The 21,168-nt window shown below is 48.4% G+C and overlaps 1 protein-coding gene across 2 annotated transcripts in view; it reads right to left on the minus strand.

Annotated features, from left to right (window-relative positions):
- Window positions 1-10,949, minus strand: part of OSBPL11 (oxysterol binding protein like 11) — a 64,318-nt gene extending 53,369 nt beyond the window's left edge. Inside the window, exons 1-2 of one of the 2 annotated variants that reach the window (XM_075609911.1) lie at window positions 10,887-10,949; window positions 3,535-3,603 (exon numbers count right to left, since the gene is read on the minus strand). In XM_075609911.1, coding sequence (XP_075466026.1) covers window positions 3,535-3,603; window positions 10,887-10,933 — 116 coding nt within the window. In that variant the 5' untranslated portion in view covers window positions 10,934-10,949. Of the gene's footprint in view, window positions 1-3,534; window positions 3,604-9,815 lie in introns of both variants that reach the window. The other variant, XM_075609910.1, reaches the window with a different exon arrangement.
- Between the last annotated feature and the right edge of the window lie 10,219 nt (window positions 10,950-21,168).

The raw sequence follows: 21,168 nt of genomic DNA on the forward strand, positions 1-21,168 counted from the left end.
AAGCCGGCGCCTGTAACAGCCGGGAGGGGCGGTAATGCGGAGGTGACCTCATCCACCCCTCCACCACCATGAACCCAATGCTGCTGAGCGTTCCCTTCCATGCTCCGATCCTCCCCACCACCATCACCAGGAACCCAACGCTGCCGAGCGTTCCCCTCCATGTTTCGAACCTCCCCACCACCAGAAACCCAACCCTGAGAGTTCCCTTCCATGCTCCGATCCTCCCCCCCACCACCACCAGGGACCCTGCCGAGTGTTCCCTTCCATGCTCCGATCCTCCCCCCCCCCCACCACCACCAGGAACCCAACCGTGCCGAGCGTTCCCTTCCATGCTCCGATCCTCCCCCCCACCACCACCAGGAACCCAACCCTGCCGAGCGTTCCCTTCCATGCTTCGATCCTCCCCACCGCCATCACCAGGAACCCAACGCTGCCGAGCGTTCCCCTCCATGCTCAGATCCTCCCCCCACTACCAGGAACCCAACGCTGCCGAGCATTCCCTTCCACGCTCTGATCCTCCCCCCACTACCAGGAACCCAACCCTGCTGAGCGTTCCCTTCCATGTTCTGATCCTCCCCACCACCATCACCAGGAACCCAACCCTGCTGAGCGTTCCCTTCCATGCTCCGATCCTCCCCCCCCCCCCCACCAGGAACCCAACCTTGCTGAGCGTTCCCTTCCATGCTCTGATCCTCCTCACCACCATCACCAGGAACCCAACCCTGCTGAGCGTTCCCTTCCATGCTCCGATCCTCCCCCCCCCACCAGGAACCCAACCTTGCTGAGCATTCCCTTCCATGCTCTGATCCTCCCCACCACCATCACCAGGAACCCAACCCTGCCGAGCGTTCACTTCCATGCTCCGATCCTCCCCCCAAAACCAGGAACCCAACCCTGCCGAGCGTTCCCTTCCATGCTCAGATCCTCCCCCCCACCACCAGGAACCCAACCCTGCCGAACGTTCCCTTCCATGCTCCGATCCTCCACCCACCACCAGGAACCCAACCATGCCGAGCGTTCCCTTCCATGCTCCGATCCTCCCCCCACCACCAGGAACCCAACCCCGCTGAGCGTTCCTTTCCATGCTCCGATCCTCCCCCCACCAGCAGGAACCCAAGCCTGCTGAGCGTTCCCTTCCATGCTCCGATCCTCCTCACCACCATCACCAGGAACCCAACCCTGCTGAGCGTTCCCTTCCATGCTCCGATCCTCCCCCCCCACCAGGAACCCAACTTTGCTGAGCGTTCCCTTCCATTCTCTGATCCTCCCCACCACCATCACCAGGAACCCAACCCTGCCGAGCGTTCACTTCCATGCTCCGATCCTCCCCCCACCATCAGGAACCCAACCCTGCCGAGCGTTCCCTTCCATGCTCTGATCCCCCCCCCCGCCCCACCACCAGGAACCGAATCCTGCCGAGCGTTCCCTTCCATGCTCCGATCCTCCCCCCACCACCAGAAACCAAACCCTGCTGAGCGTTCCCTTCCTTGCTCTGATCCTCCCCACCACCACCAGGAACCCAACCCTGCTGAGCATTCCCTTTCATGCTCCGATCCTCCCCGCCCCCCCCCCACCAGGAACTCAACCCTACTGAGCGTTCCCTTCCATGCTCCGATCCCCCCCCCCCACCAGGAATCCAACCATGCCGAGCGTTCCCTTCCATGCTCCGATCCTCCCCCCACCAGCAGGAACCCAAGCCTGCTGAGCGTTCCCTTCCATGCTCCGATCCTCCCCCCACAAGCAGGAACCCAACCCTGCTGAGCGTTCCCTTCCTTGCTCTGATCCTCCCCACCACCACCAGGGACCCAACCCTGCCGAGCGTTCCCTTCCATGCTCCGATCCTCCCCCCCCACCAGGAACCCAACCCTGAGTGTTCCCTTCCATGCTCCGATCCTCCCCCCCCCCCCCCTACCAGGAACCCAACCCTGCCGAGCGTTCCCTTCCATGCTCCGATCCTTTCCCTCCCCCCCCACCAGGAACCCAACGATACTGAGCGTTCCCTTCCATGTTCTGATCCTCCCCCCACCACCAGGAACCCAACCCTGCCGAGCGTTCCCTTCCATGCTCCGATCCTCCCCCCACCAGGAACCCAACCCTACTGAGCGTTCCCTTCCATGCTCCGATCCTCCTCCCACCACCAGGAACCCAACCCTGCTGAGCGTTCCCTTCCTTGCTCTGATCCTCCCCACCACCACCAGGGACCCAACCCTGCCGAGCGTTCCCTTCCATGCTCCGATCCTCCCCCCCCACCAGGAACCCAACCCTGAGTGTTCCCTTCCATGCTCCGATCCTCCCCCCCCCCCCCTACCAGGAACCCAACCCTGCCGAGCGTTCCCTTCCATGCTCCGATCCTTTCCCTCCCCCCCCACCAGGAACCCAACGATACTGAGCGTTCCCTTCCATGTTCTGATCCTCCCCCCACCACCAGGAACCCAACCCTGCCGAGCGTTCCCTTCCATGCTCCGATCCTCCCCCCACCAGGAACCCAACCCTACTGAGCGTTCCCTTCCATGCTCCGATCCTCCCCACCAGGAACCCAACCCTGCCGAGCGTTCCCTTCCATGTTCTGATCCTCCCCACCACCACCAGGAACCCAACCCTGCTGAGCATTCCCTTTCATGCTCCGATCCTCCCCGCCCCCCCCCCCCACCAGGAACTCAACCCTACTGAGCGTTCCCTTCCATGCTCCGATCCCCCCCCCATCAGGAATCCAACCATGCCGAGCGTTCCCTTCCATGCTCCGATCCTCCCCCCACCACCAGGAACCCAACCCAGCTGAGCGTTCCCTTCCATGCTCCGATCCTCCCCCCACCAGCAGGAACCCAAGCCTGCTGAGCGTTCCCTTCCATGCTCCGATCCTCCCCCTACAAGCAGGAACCCAACCCTGCTGAGCGTTCCCTTCCATGCTCCGATCCTCCCCCCACCACCAGGAACCCAACCCTGCTGAGCGTTCCCTTCCTTGCTCTGATCCTCCCCACCACCACCAGGAACCCAACCCTGCCGAGCGTTCCCTTCCATGCTCCGATCCTTTCCCTCCCCCCCACCAGGAACCCAACGATACTGAGCGTTCCCTTCCATGTTCTGATCCTCCCCCCACCACCAGGAACCCAACCCTGCCGAGCGTTCCCTTCCATGCTCCGATCCTCCCCCCACCAGGAACCCAACCCTACTGAGCGTTCCCTTCCATGCTCCGATCCTCCCCACCAGGAACCCAACCCTGCCGAGCGTTCCCTTCCATGTTCTGATCCTCCCCCCCCCCCACCAGGAACCCAACCATGCTGAGCATTCCCTTTCATGCTCCGATCCTCCCCGCCCCCCCCCACCACCAGGAACCCAACCCTGCCGAGCGTTCCCTTCCATGTTCTGATCCTCCAGGGTTTTTATGGTTATGTTTCGGTGGCATCTGCAGATGTGGCTATAAAATAAATATCGGTGAATTTGGAAGATATTGCTAAATTATTCACAAATCAGATGGTGACAGCTTGAGGCTCTCCGTCTGCGCGCCTGGTGCCGGTTAGTACAGACTGAACGTACCGGTACTGCCAGCCGGTGACAAGGTTGGTGTATTTCATCAGGTACCCACAGACGTACTCCATGTGATCACTGTTTGTGGAAAGAAAACCTCACATTAGTACTCGTGCAGCACGGGAACGCGTCAACATCTTATTCCAAACACAGTTACATTTCCTGTGCTTTTAACCCCTTCACAGTGCGGTTACAGGCCCTCGGACCACGAAGGGAATAACAAACCTTAGTATTTTATTATGGATCAATACAGTGTACGCAACGCTCTCGCACATCGAGCACAACAACGGAAATTCTTCCCTCCAGGCGTTATATTCCTACAGGACCTACTTCCATACAGGACCTACTTCCATACAGGACCTACTTCCATACAGGACCTACTTCCATACAGGACCTACTTCCATACAGGACCTACTTCCATACAGGACCTACTTCCATACAGGACCTACTTCCATACAGGACCTACTTCCATACAGGACCTACTTCCATACAGGACCTACTTCCATACAGGACCTACTTCCATACAGGACCTACTTCCATACAGGACCTACTTCCATACAGGACCTACTTTCATACAGGAGCCCGATATCCCCCAAAAGTAAATGGAAGCAGCGATTCAACATTTAACTCCATCACTTCCACAGGCGCCTGCAACACCCTGCATTATTAGCATTTTCAGTGCAATGAGAGCAGACCTTCTGGCAATGCAACGGTTACAGTCATAACGAAAATAATACAGAGAAACCGCTCAACTAGATGTCCCGACATGAATATTAGAAGGTGTATTGATGGACCACTAGGTCCCTTAACTAGTCAAAACAGTAACGGGGTGCAGCACTGAACTGGTTACAATCACACGAAGATAGGTGTAAAAGTGCACCCCCGAGCACTCGGAGAGGAGCACATTTTTAAAATGTAACAGTTATTGGACCGTATATAATAAACCCTCCAGGTGTACGGAGCTATACAATAAACTATACGCTAAAACCAACGAGGAATCTTCCGAGGGACGGAAATAACGGCATTTACTGTTAGGAGAACCAGTCCGGTACGCAGACCCAATAACCCAGCCATCGCCTCAATATACTCTCTCTCTCAGCCTACAGACTGCGGCACACGGTGCAATCCCTTTACTGTTAGGAGAACCAGTCCAGTACGCAGACCCAATAACCCAGCCATCGCCTCAATATACTCTCTCTCTCTCAGCCTACAGACTGCGGCACTTTGTCAATATGTAGTAACAATGCTACTAGTATATACACGGTTACTTACTGCAATCCCACAATTTACGGACTGTCCCTTGTAGAGTAACAGATAAAGGACTAACTGCAGGGTCGGCCACTCCAATCCTCAAGGGCCACCAAACAGCTCAGGTTTTCTGGATATCCCTGCTTCAGCACAGGTGGCTCAGACCTGTGCTGAAGCAGGGATATCCTTAAAACCTTAAATGATTGTGGAGTTGCCCACCCCTGGACTAGATTAACAAAGGCTGTCCCTCCGAAAATCTACTACTGCCCATTAGAAAATCATCCGCTCCAAACTAAAGACAAATAAACATTCTCTGTAGTTTGCCACAAACTGTGTTTAGTTTTGTGCCAACAATTTCTAATGTAAGTGTGTGTATTGCACTGAGCGTACCTGAAGGTTTTATTACTCACGGTGCAACAAGTGTCCCGTTTTATCCGTTTGCACCACTACAAGTGCTCCCAAGAGCCCCTGTGGAGGTGCACATCCGTTGACAACTATTTGTTCCTGTGTGTTATTGTCACAATCTGCACTGTTTCAAAGGTTTCTTTCTACCTCATTAGCAGACAGTAAGGGACACGGTGAGCGGAGCGTTTCAGGCCCAGCGCATCTTCCCGGCGCTGCGCCGGGTGAAGTCACCCGGCGTGTAGAGATGGAACAAATTTGCATGAAAACGGCAGCCACCATTGTACTTTCCGGGGGGCTGTTCTGCTGCTGCCGGCAAAGCAAACACTGGCTCTAATTGTGAGCGTTTGCTCTGAAATGAAGGATACCGGCAGCAATGGAACGGGTTGGAACTAAGATAAATGTAATTAACATCACATCGCGTCCAACACCCACGGGAAGATAACGGATAACACGAGCCACAAGGAAGGTACTGCTGTATAACATCAATAGACACTAATAAATAGTGTCACGTGTACGGGTGCCATCTAATACAATGTCATATGGTTCTTAATCTGTTCTATGTATAGAGCCAATGTATTCCTCACACAAGGCCTGATATGTCCTGAAACAGCCTGTGTGGTGGATGCGTGCGAGATCTCTCTGTAATGCCGGGAACCTTTATTTTGGTCTCAGCCTATATGGGCAGCAGACAGTAATAAGCGGCCCCACAAATGCATTATCATTTCGTGAAATTGTTTGTTCCACTTATAGAGCAACATAATCCTTTAAATAATGTCTCTTAGTCCCCAGTAAAAGCAGTATATACTGCATAATCAGGGGGTCTGTGCTGTTTGGAGTGTTACATTTAGTGTTTACATGTTAAAAACGGTCCTACTAATGTAAAATTATGAAGCAAACATGAAACAGAAGCTGCTACACGGCTGAGTGCTTTTATGTTATTGCATCTAATACACCTGGAGACGGGGGGGGGGGGGGTCACGTGACCGCACCGCCCAACACCGCAACTCCCTGTCAGTTAAATAATAACCTTAATAACGGACAGTATCAGCGCTGCAGGAATGTGCAGAATATTCAGTGCCGGTCACTGCTCTGCCCCCCTTCTGTGCAAGCCCCCAACGCACGCACTCCCCCCCCCCCCTATCTCCCATCCATTATTACTATACTCGCAATCCCTGTCCTGTCTATGTGGACTTCAGGTATATTTTATATTGCTACTATGGGGGTGTCGGGCCCACAAACAGATTATAATCCCAGCTGCTGTCACTTGCACACACTGTCCCGGCTCCTGCTAAATGCGCAGTACGATACTGTATGGGGAGTCTGTGCAGCGACATGTTCAGCCGAAATCCCCACTGCGGCGTTAGTAGCGCGTGATTCTGTAAAGGGGAAGTGTGGGGGAGCAGAACGTTCTGCTAGCAGAGGCTGTACATCTCTCTAACACTGAAACAAGGACATCACGAGTCACACGAGCCGGCGGTGATCACGTAATGTGCGTTACACAACGCAGAAACTTCCCGTCGCTGCATGCTTTATCCGACACAAATAACTGAGCACAGCAGGTTTGTCACGAGGCAGAAACACAGAAACATTTCCAGCACAGCTCTGTCCCACAGCGTTACACAGGGAGTACAGGCGTGCGGAGCAGCACAGCTCTGTCCCACAGCGTTACACAGGGAGTACAGGCGCGAGGAGCAGCACAGCTCTGTCCCACAGCATTACACAGGGAGTACAGGCACGCGGAGCAGCACAGCTCTGTCCCACAGCGTTACACAGGGAGTACAGGCGCGAGGAGCAGCACAGCTCTGTCCCACAGCGTTACACAGGAAGTACAGGCGCGCGGAGCAGCACAGCTCTGTCCCACAGCGTTACACAGGGAGTACAGGCGCGAGGAGCAGCACAGCTCTGTCCCACAGCATTACACAGGGAGTACAGGCACGCGGAGCAGCACAGCTCTGTCCCACAGCGTTACACAGGGAGTACAGGCGCGAGGAGCAGCACAGCTCTGTCCCACAGCGTTACACAGGAAGTACAGGCGCGAGGAGCAGCACAGCTCTGTCCCACAGCGTTACACGGGGAGTACAGGCGCGAGGAGCAGCACAGCTCTGTCCCACAGCGTTACACAGGGAGTACAGGCGCGAGGAGCAGCACAGCTCTGTCCCACAGCATTACACAGGGAGTACAGGCGCGCGAGGAGCAGCACAGCTCTGTCCCACAGGGAGTACAGGCACGCGGAGCAGCACAGCTCTGTCCCACAGCGTTACACAGGGAGTACAGGCGCGCGCGGAGCACAGCTCTGTCCCACAGCGTTACACAGGAAGTACAGGCGAGTGAGGAGCAGCACAGCTCTGTCCCACAGCGTTACACAGGAAGTACAGGCGAGTGAGGAGCAGCACAGCTCTGTCCCACAGCGTTACACAGGAAGTACAGGCGCGCGAGGAGCAGCACAGCTCTGTCCCACAGCGTTACACAGGGAGTACAGGCGTGCGGAGCAGCACAGCTCTGTCCCACAGCGTTACACAGGGAGTACAGGCGCGCGCGGAGCAGCACAGCTCTGTCCCACAGCGTTACACAGGAAGTACAGGCGCGAGGAGCAGCACAGCTCTGTCCCACAGCGTTACACAGGAAGTACAGGCGCGCGAGGAGCAGCACAGCTCTGTCACACAGCGTTACACAGGAAGTACAGGCGCGCGGAGCAGCACAGCTCTGTCCCACAGCGTTACACAGGGAGTACAGGCGCGCGAGGAGCAGCACAGCTCTGTCCCACAGCGTTACACAGGAAGTACAGGCGCACGAGGAGCAGCACAGCTCTGTCCCACAGCGTTACACAGGAAGTACAGGCGCGGGAGGAGCAGCACAGCTCTGTCCCACAGCGTTACACAGGGAGTACAGGCGCGCGAGGAGCAGCACAGCTCTGTCCCACAGCGTTACACAGGAAGTACAGGCGCGCGAGGAGCAGCACAGCTCTGTCCCACAGCGTTACACAGGAAGTACAGGCGTGCGGAGCAGCACAGCTCTGTCCCACAGCGTTACACAGGAAGTACAGGCGCGCGAGGAGCAGCACAGCTCTGTCCCACAGCGTTACACAGGAAGTACAGGCACGCGAGGAGCAGCACAGCTCTGTCCCACAGCGTTACACAGGGAGTACAGGCGAGTGAGGAGCAGCACAGCTCTGTCCCACAGGAAGTACAGTCGCGCGAGGAGCAGCACAGCTCTGTTACACAGGAAGTACAGTCGCGCGAGGAGCAGCACAGCTCTGTTACACAGGAAGTACAGTCGCGCGAGGAGCAGCACAGCTCTGTTACACAGGAAGTACAGTCGCGCGAGGAGCAGCACAGCTCTGTTACACAGGAAGTACAGTCGCGCGAGGAGCAGCACAGCTCTGTTACACAGGAAGTACAGTCGCGCGAGGAGCAGCACAGCTCTGTTACACAGGAAGTACAGTCGCGCGAGGAGCAGCACAGCTCTGTTACACAGGAAGTACAGTCGCGCGAGGAGCAGCACAGCTCTGTCCCACAGCGTTACACAGGAAGTACAGGCGAGTGAGGAGCAGCACAGCTCTGTCACACAGGAAGTACAGGCGAGTGAGGAGCAGCACAGCTCTGTCCCACAGCGTTACACAGGAAGTACAGGCGAGTGAGGAGCAGCACAGCTCTGTCCCACAGCGTTACACAGGAAGTACAGGCGAGTGAGGAGCAGCACAGCTCTGTCCCACAGCGTTACACAGGAAGTACAGGCGATTAAAACCCAGAGCTCAGGTTCCTGCAGACTGCACGAAATGCTAGAGATGAACCACAGTGGGACCATTTCTATTTAAGATATACTGCAGTGTCTTGTACCACCTCTGCTGGGAGCCTGTGCCACGCACATTAGGATAACTCCTAAAGCGCTAGCCAAGGGCTTGAAGATTCAGCTCAATATGTTTATTTATCAAATTGCCTCCAGTCTGACTTTTATTCCCCATGTAAAACAAACTCTTATCTTCAGGTTATTAATTACAACATGTTTGAGTGGTTGCGAATTCTCGCTTTTTGGACAATCAATGTTTCCCTTTCGACGAAAAAAATGTCCCGTGTGTGTGAGGTAATGTACTCACCCCCGGATAAATCACATAAACTGCTGCGTCAAAGGTAATCCGCGTTCAGATCCAATATGTGTAGTGAGATCAATAGTTTCAATGTCTGCCTCCATGTTTTCAGTCACTAGCATTAGTGTGTTCACAGAAAGACATCTAACAAGTCACTGTGTCCTAGTCAGACGCTTGTCATTGCGTCGCCTGCAATAATCTCAGTGGCGCTGATCTCTCGTAATGGATTTAACCGCTGTAACATGGATCTGTGTGAGTCACTAGCTGACCGCAACCACAGCGGTGACACCGAGACCCTGAACACTGATCACATGGTGGTTTATTTTGCTACTTACTCGCCCCCTTATATAAAATTGAAGGAGCGATGCACAGTTCCGATATGAGCCATGCAGGTGTAATTAAAAGATGGTAATCATTAAGAAGCCATAATTATATGTCTGTGCATTGGCATTATCATCGCCTGTGCAGCGAGGTGTATAAGTGACACACAATGTCTTAAAGTGACATCAGCCAATGGTAACCCAACCTCTGTGTGTGCAAAACCCGCTCTTACCTGTACTGCCAGGCCTTGTTGCCCCCTCCTTTGCTGGCTGCCCTGTGGTTTTGAGGGCTGGGGGCACTGTCCAGCTTTCCCTCGCTGTCAGAGACCCTCATGGCTGGCTGCTCCCCCTGCATGCTGCTCTCCCCCGGCCTGTCGCTAGCTGCACTGAGGGTCGGGGTCTCCAAAGCGCCCTGACCCGTTCTGCACTCCTCGCACGCTCACCCTGATCACGCTCTGGCCCAGGCCCACGCTGCACCCCTCGCACGCTCACCCTAATAACGCTCTGCCCTGGGCCCACACTGCACCCCTCGCATGCTCACCCTGATCACGCTCTGGCCAAGGCCCACGCTGCACCCCTCGCACGCTCACCCTAATAACGCTCTGCCCCGGGCCCACGCTGCACCCTAATAACACTCTGCCCCGGGCCCACGCTGCACCCTAATAACGCTCTGCCCCGGGCCCACGCTGCACCCCTTGCACACTCACCCTGCTAACGCTCTGCCCCGGGCCCACGCTGCACCCCTCGCACACTCACCCTGCTAACGCTCTGTCCCGGGCCCACGCTGCACCCTAATAACGCTCTGCCCCGGGCCCACGCTGCACCCCTTGCACACTCACCCTGCTAACGCTCTGTCCCGGGCCCACGCTGCACCCCTCGCACACTCACCCTGCTAACGCTCTGCCCCGGGCCCACGCTGCACCCCATGCACACTCAGGCCCTGGCGCTGTCTCACCTGTGTGTTACTCATGAGCTCTCATGGGCTCTCCCTAAACCTCCTCTCTCTGGGCGCCTATCACCCCTCCTGCTGTCTCTTTCTAACGGATACTGCCTTCTGATTGATGGTGATGTGTATAATTATATATTCCCCTCACTGCCTGGCCTCTGATATATATATATTCCCCTCACTGCCTGGCCTCTGATATATATATTCCCCTCACTGCCTGGCCTCTGATAGATATATATATATATCCCCTAAGTCTATAGTCCCTGGCTGACAGGTAACTCTCCCTCTCCTTTATATGTTACTAGCTCTCCCTCCCTCCTGTGCCCTCCGTGTTACCGGCCCCTCCATGCCGCCTCACCGGACACCGTCACTCAGACTGAGGGTCAGACCGTCAGATTCCGTCATTTCCGGGTAGCGGGCCTTTCTCTCGGCGCCATGTCTGGTAAGGGCAAAGCCGACGGGGCTGCCAGTGAGTGGGCGTATCCTATCGTGATGTCACTATCTGCCTCTCACCTGAGCCCCTGTGAGCACTTGGGTGCAGTGACCAGGGCCTTTTTATTTATAGGGGCATTATATTTATAGGAATGCTATAAGGACATTATATTTATGGGGGCATTATATTTATTGGGGCATTATATTTATAGGAATACAATAAGGACATTATATTTATAAGGACGTTATAAGGACATTGTTTTTATAGGGGCATTATATTTATAGGAACACAATAAGGACATTACAGTATATTTATAGGGGCATTATATTTATAGGGACGCTATAAGGACATTATTTTTATAGGGACGCTATAAGGACATTATATTTATGGGGGCATTATATTTATAAGGACGCTATAAGGACATTATATTTATAGGGGCATTATATTTATAAGGACGCTATAAGGACATTATATTTATAGGGGCATTATATTTATAAGGACGCTATAAGGACATTATATTTATGGGGGCATTATATTTATAAGGACGCTATAAGGACATTATATTTATGGGGGCATTATATTTATAAGGACGCTATAAGGACATTATATTTATAGGGGCATTATATTTATAAGGACGCTATAAGGACATTATATTTATGGGGGCATTATATTTATAAGGACGCTATAAGGACATTATATTTATGGGGGCATTATATTTATAAGGACGCTATAAGGACATTATATTTATGGGGGCATTATATTTATAAGGACGCTATAAGGACATTATATTTATGGGGGCATTATATTTATAAGGACGCTATAAGGACATTATATTTATAGGGGCATTATATTTATAAGGACGCTATAAGGACATTATATTTATGGGGGCATTATATTTATAAGGACGCTATAAGGACATTATATTTATAGGGGCATTATATTTATAGGAACACAATAAGGACATTACGGTATATTTATAGGACATATTGCCCAGGACATACTTGAAAACGAGAGGTAACTCTCAATGTATTACTTCCTGGTAACACATTTTATAAATAAATAAATAGGGGCATTATATTTATAGGGGCATTATATTTATAAGGACGCTATAAGGACATTATATTTATAGTGGCATTATATTTATAGGGACGCTATAAGGACATTATATTTATGGGGGTATTATATTTATAGGGACGTTATAAGGACATTATATTTATAGAGGCATTATATTTATAGGGACGCTATAAGGACATTATATTTATAGGGGCATTATATTTATAGGAACGCTATAAGGACATTATATTTATGGGGGTATTATATTTATAGGGACATTATAAGGACATTATATTTATAGAGGCATTATATTTATAGGGACGCTATAAGGACATTATATTTATAGGGGCATTAAATGTATAGGGACGCTATAAGGACATTATATTTATAGGGGCATTATATTTATAAGGACGCTATAAGGACATTATATTTATAGGGGCATTATATTTATAAGGACGCTATAAGGACATTATATTTATAGGGGCATTATATTTGTAGGGGCATTATTTTCATAGGGACGCTATAAGGACATTATATTTATAGGGGCATTATATTTATAGGAACACAATAAGGACATTATATTTATAGGGGCATTATATTTATAGGGACGTTATAAGGACATTATATTTATGGGGGTATTATATTTATAGGGACGTTATAAGGACATTATATTTATAGGGGCATTAAATGTATAGGAACGCTATAAGGACATTATATTTATAGAGGCATTATATTTATAGGGACGCTATAAGGACATTATATTTATAGGGGCATTATATTTATAAGGACGCTATAAGGACATTATATTTATGGGGGCATTACATTTATAGGAACGCTATAAGGACATTATATTTATGGGGGTATTATATTTATAGGGACATTATATTTATAGAGGCATTATATTTATAGGGGCATTAAATGTATAGGGACGCTATAAGGACATTATATTTATAGGGGCATTAAATGTATAGGGACGCTATAAGGACATTATATTTATAGGGGCATTAAATGTATAGGGACGCTATAAGGACATTATATTTATAGGGGCATTATATTTATAAGGACGCTATAAGGACATTATATTTATAGGGGCATTATATTTATAAGGACGCTATAAGGACATTATATTTATAGGGGCATTATATTTGTAGGGGCATTATTTTCATAGGGACGCTATAAGGACATTATATTTATAGGGGAATTCTTTTTATAGGAACACAATAAGGACATTATATTTATAGGGGCATTATATTTATAGGGACGTTATAAGGACATTATATTTATAGGGGCATTAAATGTATAGGAACGCTATAAGGACATTATATTTATAGAGGCATTATATTTATAGGGACGCTATAAGGACATTATATTTACGGGGGCATTATATTTATAGAGGCATTATATTTATAGGGACGTTATAAGGACATTATATTTATAGAGGCATTATATTTATAGGAACGTTATATGTATGTATGTCTTTATTTATATAATATAAATCGATGCAATGCTGCCCCCATAAAAGGAATAAATGATACCTGCAATTTACTTGAAGAAGACCGATGAGATGGTCGAAACATTGTGCTGTTCTGATCAATAAATTCTATTTTTGAAAATCCGCTGTTCCCTGGATCATCCACTTTATTTTATTTATATAGCGCCATCATTGGACATATCACTTCACCCTTTGCTGTGTGTATTTTAGTATATGCAACTGAAACAATCCTAGGTAATCCTGGCTCATTCACCCCTTAATTAAATAAGCTTTCACCATAGGCAGGGAACACCCTGTGTACAAAAATAATCTGTTTGAATGTGTGTGACGGTAAGGGGCTACCCAGGCCATTAATAAAGGTATTTGGCCCGGCTGGGGGGCCCTGAGCCATATTGGGAAAATGTAGATTGTCAGCTCTGCAGCCCAGTAATGGCAAAAACACTGTGCATTCAATAAACATGTATGTGTGTCTCCCACCAGGTATAAGATGGCGAGAATCATTTTGTGTCTAACTATGAAATGTGTTACTGTAGCAGCGTTTCCCTGTAACCGCGCAATGAAAAAACGGTTTTAAAACCCAGCCGCCCGCAGCACAGCGAACGGATTTTAGCTAACTCCTGCTAGGAAGGTCCTAGCACGCTGAGATTTGCTGTGAGCGCTGGTCAGGTAAAAGCATTAAAAAGGTTATAGCGCAATTTTTATAAAGGTATATAAAAAATTGATGAATAAAAGTCCCCAAGGTTTAGATTTTTATTAAAGTAATGGTCAGAGGAAGTCATTCAGTATGGATAAAAATCCATTTGCATAGGAAACAGAGGGAGCTACTCCGCCCTCTATGCTTCAAAGGACCAGTTTCAAAAGCAGTCCAGGATATGGAGGTGTTAAACCTTTTGTTAGCAAGGATATGGAGGTGTTAAACCTTTTGTTAGCAAGGAAGAGAATTTCAAAGCCACCCTGGCATACGGTTGCTCTGCCCAGACTTTCAGGCACTGAGCCGGCAGGGGATCTGGCATGACAAGTGTGGAAAAGATGGCGTTTGTCGCACATGCCCAGTTGCTATGCTGAAGCTCCCAGTGCCAGGCTACCCAGGACTGGCAGCTCCGGGATAGGTGGGAATATTTGGTTCCCGCGCACAGGTTGGCTGCAGAGTTTAAAGATAGGAATGTTAACCCTATAAGAACGTGTGCAGCCCATCAGGAAGGAGATTCACCTAAGACTTATCATGCAGTGAAAGATCCATCCTGTAACAAGACTTATGTAACGGACGTGCTCGCCACAAACCGGGACCGGACCGCGGGGCTGAGGTGGGGATGTGAATACACCGACCTTACACCACGAAGCCGGTTCTGGATTGCGCAGTCCGTAGTCAATCGTAGCCGGTTCGGGGTTGGAGAAGGCAGGGTAATCCAAGGACAAGCCGGGGTCAGAGTTGGAGACGTCAGGGTAATCGATATCCAGGCTGGGGTTCGGTAACAGGTAGGCTGGCGCGAAGTGCTTCAGCATAGCAGCTGAAGCGCGGAAATAGCCTCTTCGTGAGGAGCGGAAGCGGCCCATGATAAGGTCTCTGCAAGGGGGGAATGAAGACTGGCCTAGGAACACAGCAGGGTAGCAGTGGGAGACCAGCGCTTCAGCACAAGAACCAGGAAGCAGACCTTTGCCAGGAGGGAATGCAGTAGGTCTCAGCAACAAGGCAAGGCTAGCACTGGGGATCCAGCGCTTCAGCACAGGAACCAGGAAGCAGACCTCTGCCAGGAGGGAATGCAGCAGGTCTCAGCAACAAGGCAAGGCTAGCACTGGGGATCCAGCGCTTCAGCACAGGAACCAGGAAGCAGACCTCTGCCAGGAGGGAATGCAGCAGGTCTCAGGAACAAAGCAAGGATAAGGGAGGAGTGTTTGTGGCAAACACAGTTACATCCAAGATATGGTGGCTAGTGTGTGTTTGTGTGTGTTGCGTTACATTCGGCTCACAGGAGGCCCGAACCTTGCTACTGGGCGCCTGGGGTGTACCTGGATTTTCTGGTGACAGCGCCTCCACCTGGGTGGGATCCTATCAGTGTGGGACAGCCCCGTCACAGGACACAATGTAAGAAATACACTCTGGTATGGTATAACAGGTTTTACTGAACAAGCACTTATATACAAAAACAAGTAATACAACTTCCACCGTCACACGTGTACACAGATATGCAGCGATTCCACCACTCCCGGGTGCAGGGGGCACCAGTGTCCCCGTGCCCACCCCAATTGTGTGTGACAGCGCTGCCCACAGTAAGATGGTATAGTTGGTGGACTTGGTGACTTGTGTGATACCAGCCGGGTGCTCCAACACCCGGTACCGCCGGCTGATGAGACTCCGTATGGCCCCCCACCGTCAGCGATGGCGTCCGCCTCACCGTGGGGTGGTATCCAGCTTGAGGGTCCCACCGTGAGGATAGTCTCTGTATACAGTGGTGGTCTGGTTCCAGACCTCGGGCTGCCGCTGCTGTTCGGTGTCCTGCGGGGTCCCTGACACTAGGTAGGCTAATTGGGGCAGTGTCCCTATCTAAGGGGCCTGTGCCTGAAGCCGCCTGTAACAGGGGAACTTATCCCTGTTCCGAATATGCCGCTAATCCAGCAGTGTGTTGGTTAATTGGATCCAGCAGTTAACCAACTTCACCTGGCTGATTAGAGGTTTGATAGAAAGGCCTGCGCCTTTGAGACAGGAAGGGAGATTCTTCCTGAGCTCACACGTCAGCTGAACTAGGAAGCAGAGCAGAGGTTCCTGAGTCTCACAGGTGAGACTGACCGAGGGAACACAGATGTCTTTAGCTGACAAATAAGACTTCTAAACCTGGATGCTGATTACAGGCGGTCCTCGTTTTACGACGCTTCGTTTTACGACGAACGGCTTATCCGACGCTTGTCAATGCATCCCTATGGCCCGTTTTACGACGCCCGAACGGCTTATCCGACGCTTGTCAATGCATCCCTATGGCCCGTTTTACGACGCCCGAACGGCTTATCCGACGCTCTTACGACGCTTTAAAAAATTGCTACAAATGAACAACCAGACGGCTGCAAGCTAAGGAGATCATTCTGAACAGTCTGTGTGAAGGTTTGGTGGTGTATTTTAGGCCCTAAACCATGGCTGATCAAAGCAAAAAGCAAAGTGCTGTTACTCCAAAAAGGAATAGAAAATCTATAACTTTGGAGACCAAGCACAACATCATAAAGCGCTCTGAGAAAGGAGAGACGAACACAGAAATTGGACGTTCCTTGGATATACCTCGCACAACTATTGTGACTATAATAAAAGACAAGGCAAGAATCCTGGAACAGATCAAGGGCTCAGCACCTATGCAAGGTACGACAATAAGGCAACGTGCTGGGCATATTGCTGAGGTGGAAAAACTCCTCATCATATGGCTGGAAGATCAATACCAGCGTCATGTGCCCATTAGTTTAGCCTTAATTCAGGCCAAGGCTTTGAGTCTGTATGAGGACATTAAGCAACAGCATGGAGAAGGGGCCACTGAGGAAACGTTCACTGCAAGTAAGGGCTGGTTTATGCGGTTTAAAGAGAGGGCAAACTTGCATAACATTAAAGTGACCGGTGAAGCTGCTAGTGCTGATGAGGAGGCAGCTAAAACCTTCCCTGTTACATTGGCCAAAATTATAGAGGACGGTGGCTATTGCGCACGTCAAGTGTTCAATGTTGATGAGACTGGGCTCTACTGGAAGAAAATGCCCAGTAGAAGCTACATTGCAAGAGAGGAAAAATCTATGCCCGGGTTTAAAGTTGCAAAGGACAGGCTGACTCTTCTGCTTGGTTCAAATGCTGCAGGTGATTTCAAGCTAAAACCTTTGCTTGTTTATCATGCAGAAAACCCTAGGGCATTCAAGGGTTATGCAAAGCACACACTTCCAGTGATTTGGAAGTCCAACCGTAAAGCATGGGTAACAGGGAGCCTTTTTGAGGACTGGTTCCAGCATCAATTTGTTCCGACTGTGCAATTATATTGCATGAACCAGAACCTCGATTTCAAAGCGTTGCTGCTCCTGGACAATGCTCCTGGCCATCCCGTGTACCTGGATGACCATCATCCAAACATCATGGTGGTGTTCATGCCCCCCAACACCACCTCACTGATACAGCCGATGGACCAGGGTGTTATCGCTTCCTTCAAGGCCTACTATCTTAGGCGAACATTTGCCCAGGCCATCAGAGCAACCGATGTGGAAGGTGGTCCAACCCTAAAAGAATTTTGGAAGGGTTACAACATTCTTCATGCAGTGAGAAACATCGGAGAGGCATGGAATGAGGTGAAACAATCCAATCTAAACGGAGTTTGGCGTAATTTGTGCCCGGATTTTGTGTCTGATGTCCAAGGCCTTACAGAGACTGTTGCAGAAGTTACAGAAACTGTTGTGCAAATGGCCAGAGATCTCAACTTGGAGGTGGAAACCGAGGATATTGAGGAGTTGCTCGCCTCACATTCTAACGAGTTGAGCAATGAAGACCTCATGCAATTAGAGGAGCAAAAAATTGCTGAAGAGGAGGCCCACCAATCTGCTGATGTGGCACAGCCACAGCCACGTAAATCTTTGTCTAGCAAAATGTTGGCTGCGGCATTCAAGCACATTGATAGCGCACTGGCCATATTTGAGGACAATGACCCTAACATTGAACGGAGTTCAACAGTCAGTCGTGGGGTGTCTAACCAAATCAGCTGCTATAGAGAGATCTACACGCAGAAAAGGAAAGGATCTGTCCAGACTTCAATGAAGAGCTTCTTCAAGAGGCCGAAACCTTCAACCGCACCTACATCACCTCCAAAAAGTCCGTTGTCTATTGAAGATTCCCCCCCCCCCATCATCTTCCTCCAATAATTGATGTGTTTTTTTTTTGCTCGTGTACATTTCTGTACAAAATACAGCATAGTTTTATTTTTATAGTTTTATTTTACAGTTCTGTAATCAATAAATATAATGTTTACATCATAATCTATGTGTGTGCTGCATATCTTATTGCTTGAGTAACATTTTCTGTGTATTTTAGCATTAAAAATGCCTTCAGGAACGGAACGTTTAATTTAAACTGTGTTCCTATGGGAAAACGGGTTTCGCTTTACGACGCTTCGCTATCCGACGCCATTTTGAGTAACGCATTGCGTCGGATAACCGAGGACCGCCTGTATCCGGAGAAAAGGCAGCAACCCTGGAAACAGATAAGACTTTATTTTCCAATGACTGTTGTCTATATATATATATATCTATATGACTTGGGCTGATGAACAGCTTGGGTAGCCACCCAGTTAAAAAGGGCTGGAATATAAGGATACATATATGCCAAAGTGGAGCAGGTTTTGTTGGGCTCACTATTTCTCTTATGTTTGCTGTGTTTAAAGCGACAGGCACAATAAAGCCTTATTTTAATTTCACCTTAAACCAGTCTCCATTGCGTACCTCTGCACATGTCCTCTTACACAGCCACAATCTAATTAGGTGATTGGGAACTATCTTGGACCTAAGGGGGTTAATGGACCTAGTCTGGGTGCCACTGACACCCACATCTTATCTTCCCTGTCTCAGTCCTGGCTCCAACTGAACGGTCAGCTTGCACTTCTAGCGCTCCCAAAGTTCCAATCTCCCCCAGGAGATTCTAGCAGCTCTATTGGCTGTACTGTGTCACATGAACTCAGCTCCTGGGGCATTCTGGGGAGTGTAATTCCCCTGCAGAGCAACATAGTGGGGAGGGGGGGTGGGGGTTAGTGGCAGATGGAGACATGGCTACATATATATATATATATATATATATATATATATATATATATATATATATATATATATATATACACAGACCCCCCCATACATGTATACGCTATATACACAGACCCCCCGTACATGTATGTTATATATACAGACCCCCCGTACATGTATGTTATATATACAGACCCCCATATATGTATACATTATATATACAGACCCATACATAAATACAATATATATATATATACCATACGATACCGGTTGCAACACGACATCAAAGGACAGCACGCAGGTAAGTAAGTCATAAATTTTCTATATTTGATAGAAGACACAAAAACCGACGTTTCGGTCCCCCAGTGGCACCACCTTGAGAAAGATCCCACTGGGGGACCGAAACGTCGGTTTTTGTGTATATATATATATATATACAGACCCCATACATGTATACACTATATATACAGACCCCATACAGGAATACATTATATATACATTATATACACAGACCCATACATGTATACATTATATATACAGACCCCATACTATATATATATATTATATATACAGACCCCATACTATATATATATATTATATATACAGACCCCTTACTATATACATTATATATACAGACCCCTTACTATATACATTATATATACAGACCCCATACTATATACCTTATATATACAGACCCCATACTATATACCTTATATATGCATTATATATACAGAACCCCTACTATATACATTATAGATACAGACCCCATACTATATACATTATAGATACAGACCCCATACTATATACATTATAGATACAGACCCCATACTATATACATTATAGATACAGACCCCATACTATATACATTATAGATACAGACCCCATACTATATACATTATAGATACAGACCCCATACTATATACATTATAGATACAGACCCCATACTATATACATTATAGATACAGACCCCATACTATATACATTATAGATACAGACCCCATACTATATACATTATAGATACAGACCCCATACTATATACATTATAGATACAGACCCCATACTATATACATTATAGATACAGACCCCATACTATATACATTATAGATACAGACCCCATACTATATACATTATAGATACAGACCCCATACTATATACATTATAGATACAGACCCCATACTATATACATTATAGATACAGACCCCATACTATATACATTATATATACAGACCCCATACTATATACCTTATATATACAGACCCCATACTATATACATGATATATACAGACCCCATACTATATACATGATATATACATGATATATACATGATATATACAGACCCCATACTATATACCTTATATATACAGACCCCATACTATATACCTTATATATACAGACCCCATACTATATACCTTATATATACAGACCCCATACTATATACATGATATATACAGACCCCATACTATATACATGATATATACATGATATATACAGACCCCATACTATATACCTTATATATACAGACCCCATACTATATACCTTATATATACAGACCCCATACTATATACATTATATTTACAGACCCCATACTATATACATTATATTTACAGACCCCATACTATATACATTATAGATACAGACCCCATACTATATACATTATAGATACAGACCCCATACTATATACATGATAGATACAGACCCCATACTATATACATGATATATACAGACCCCATACTATATACATGATATATACAGACCCCATACTATATACATGATATATACAGAGCCCCTACTATATACATGATATATACAGACCCCCTACTATATACATGATATATACAGACCCCCTACTATATACATGATATATACAGACCCCCTACTATATACCTTATATATACAGACCCCCTACTATATACCTTATATATA

Source organism: Ascaphus truei, chromosome 7 (genome assembly GCF_040206685.1).
Source record: "Ascaphus truei isolate aAscTru1 chromosome 7, aAscTru1.hap1, whole genome shotgun sequence".
Taxonomy (NCBI): Eukaryota; Metazoa; Chordata; class Amphibia; order Anura; family Ascaphidae; genus Ascaphus; species Ascaphus truei.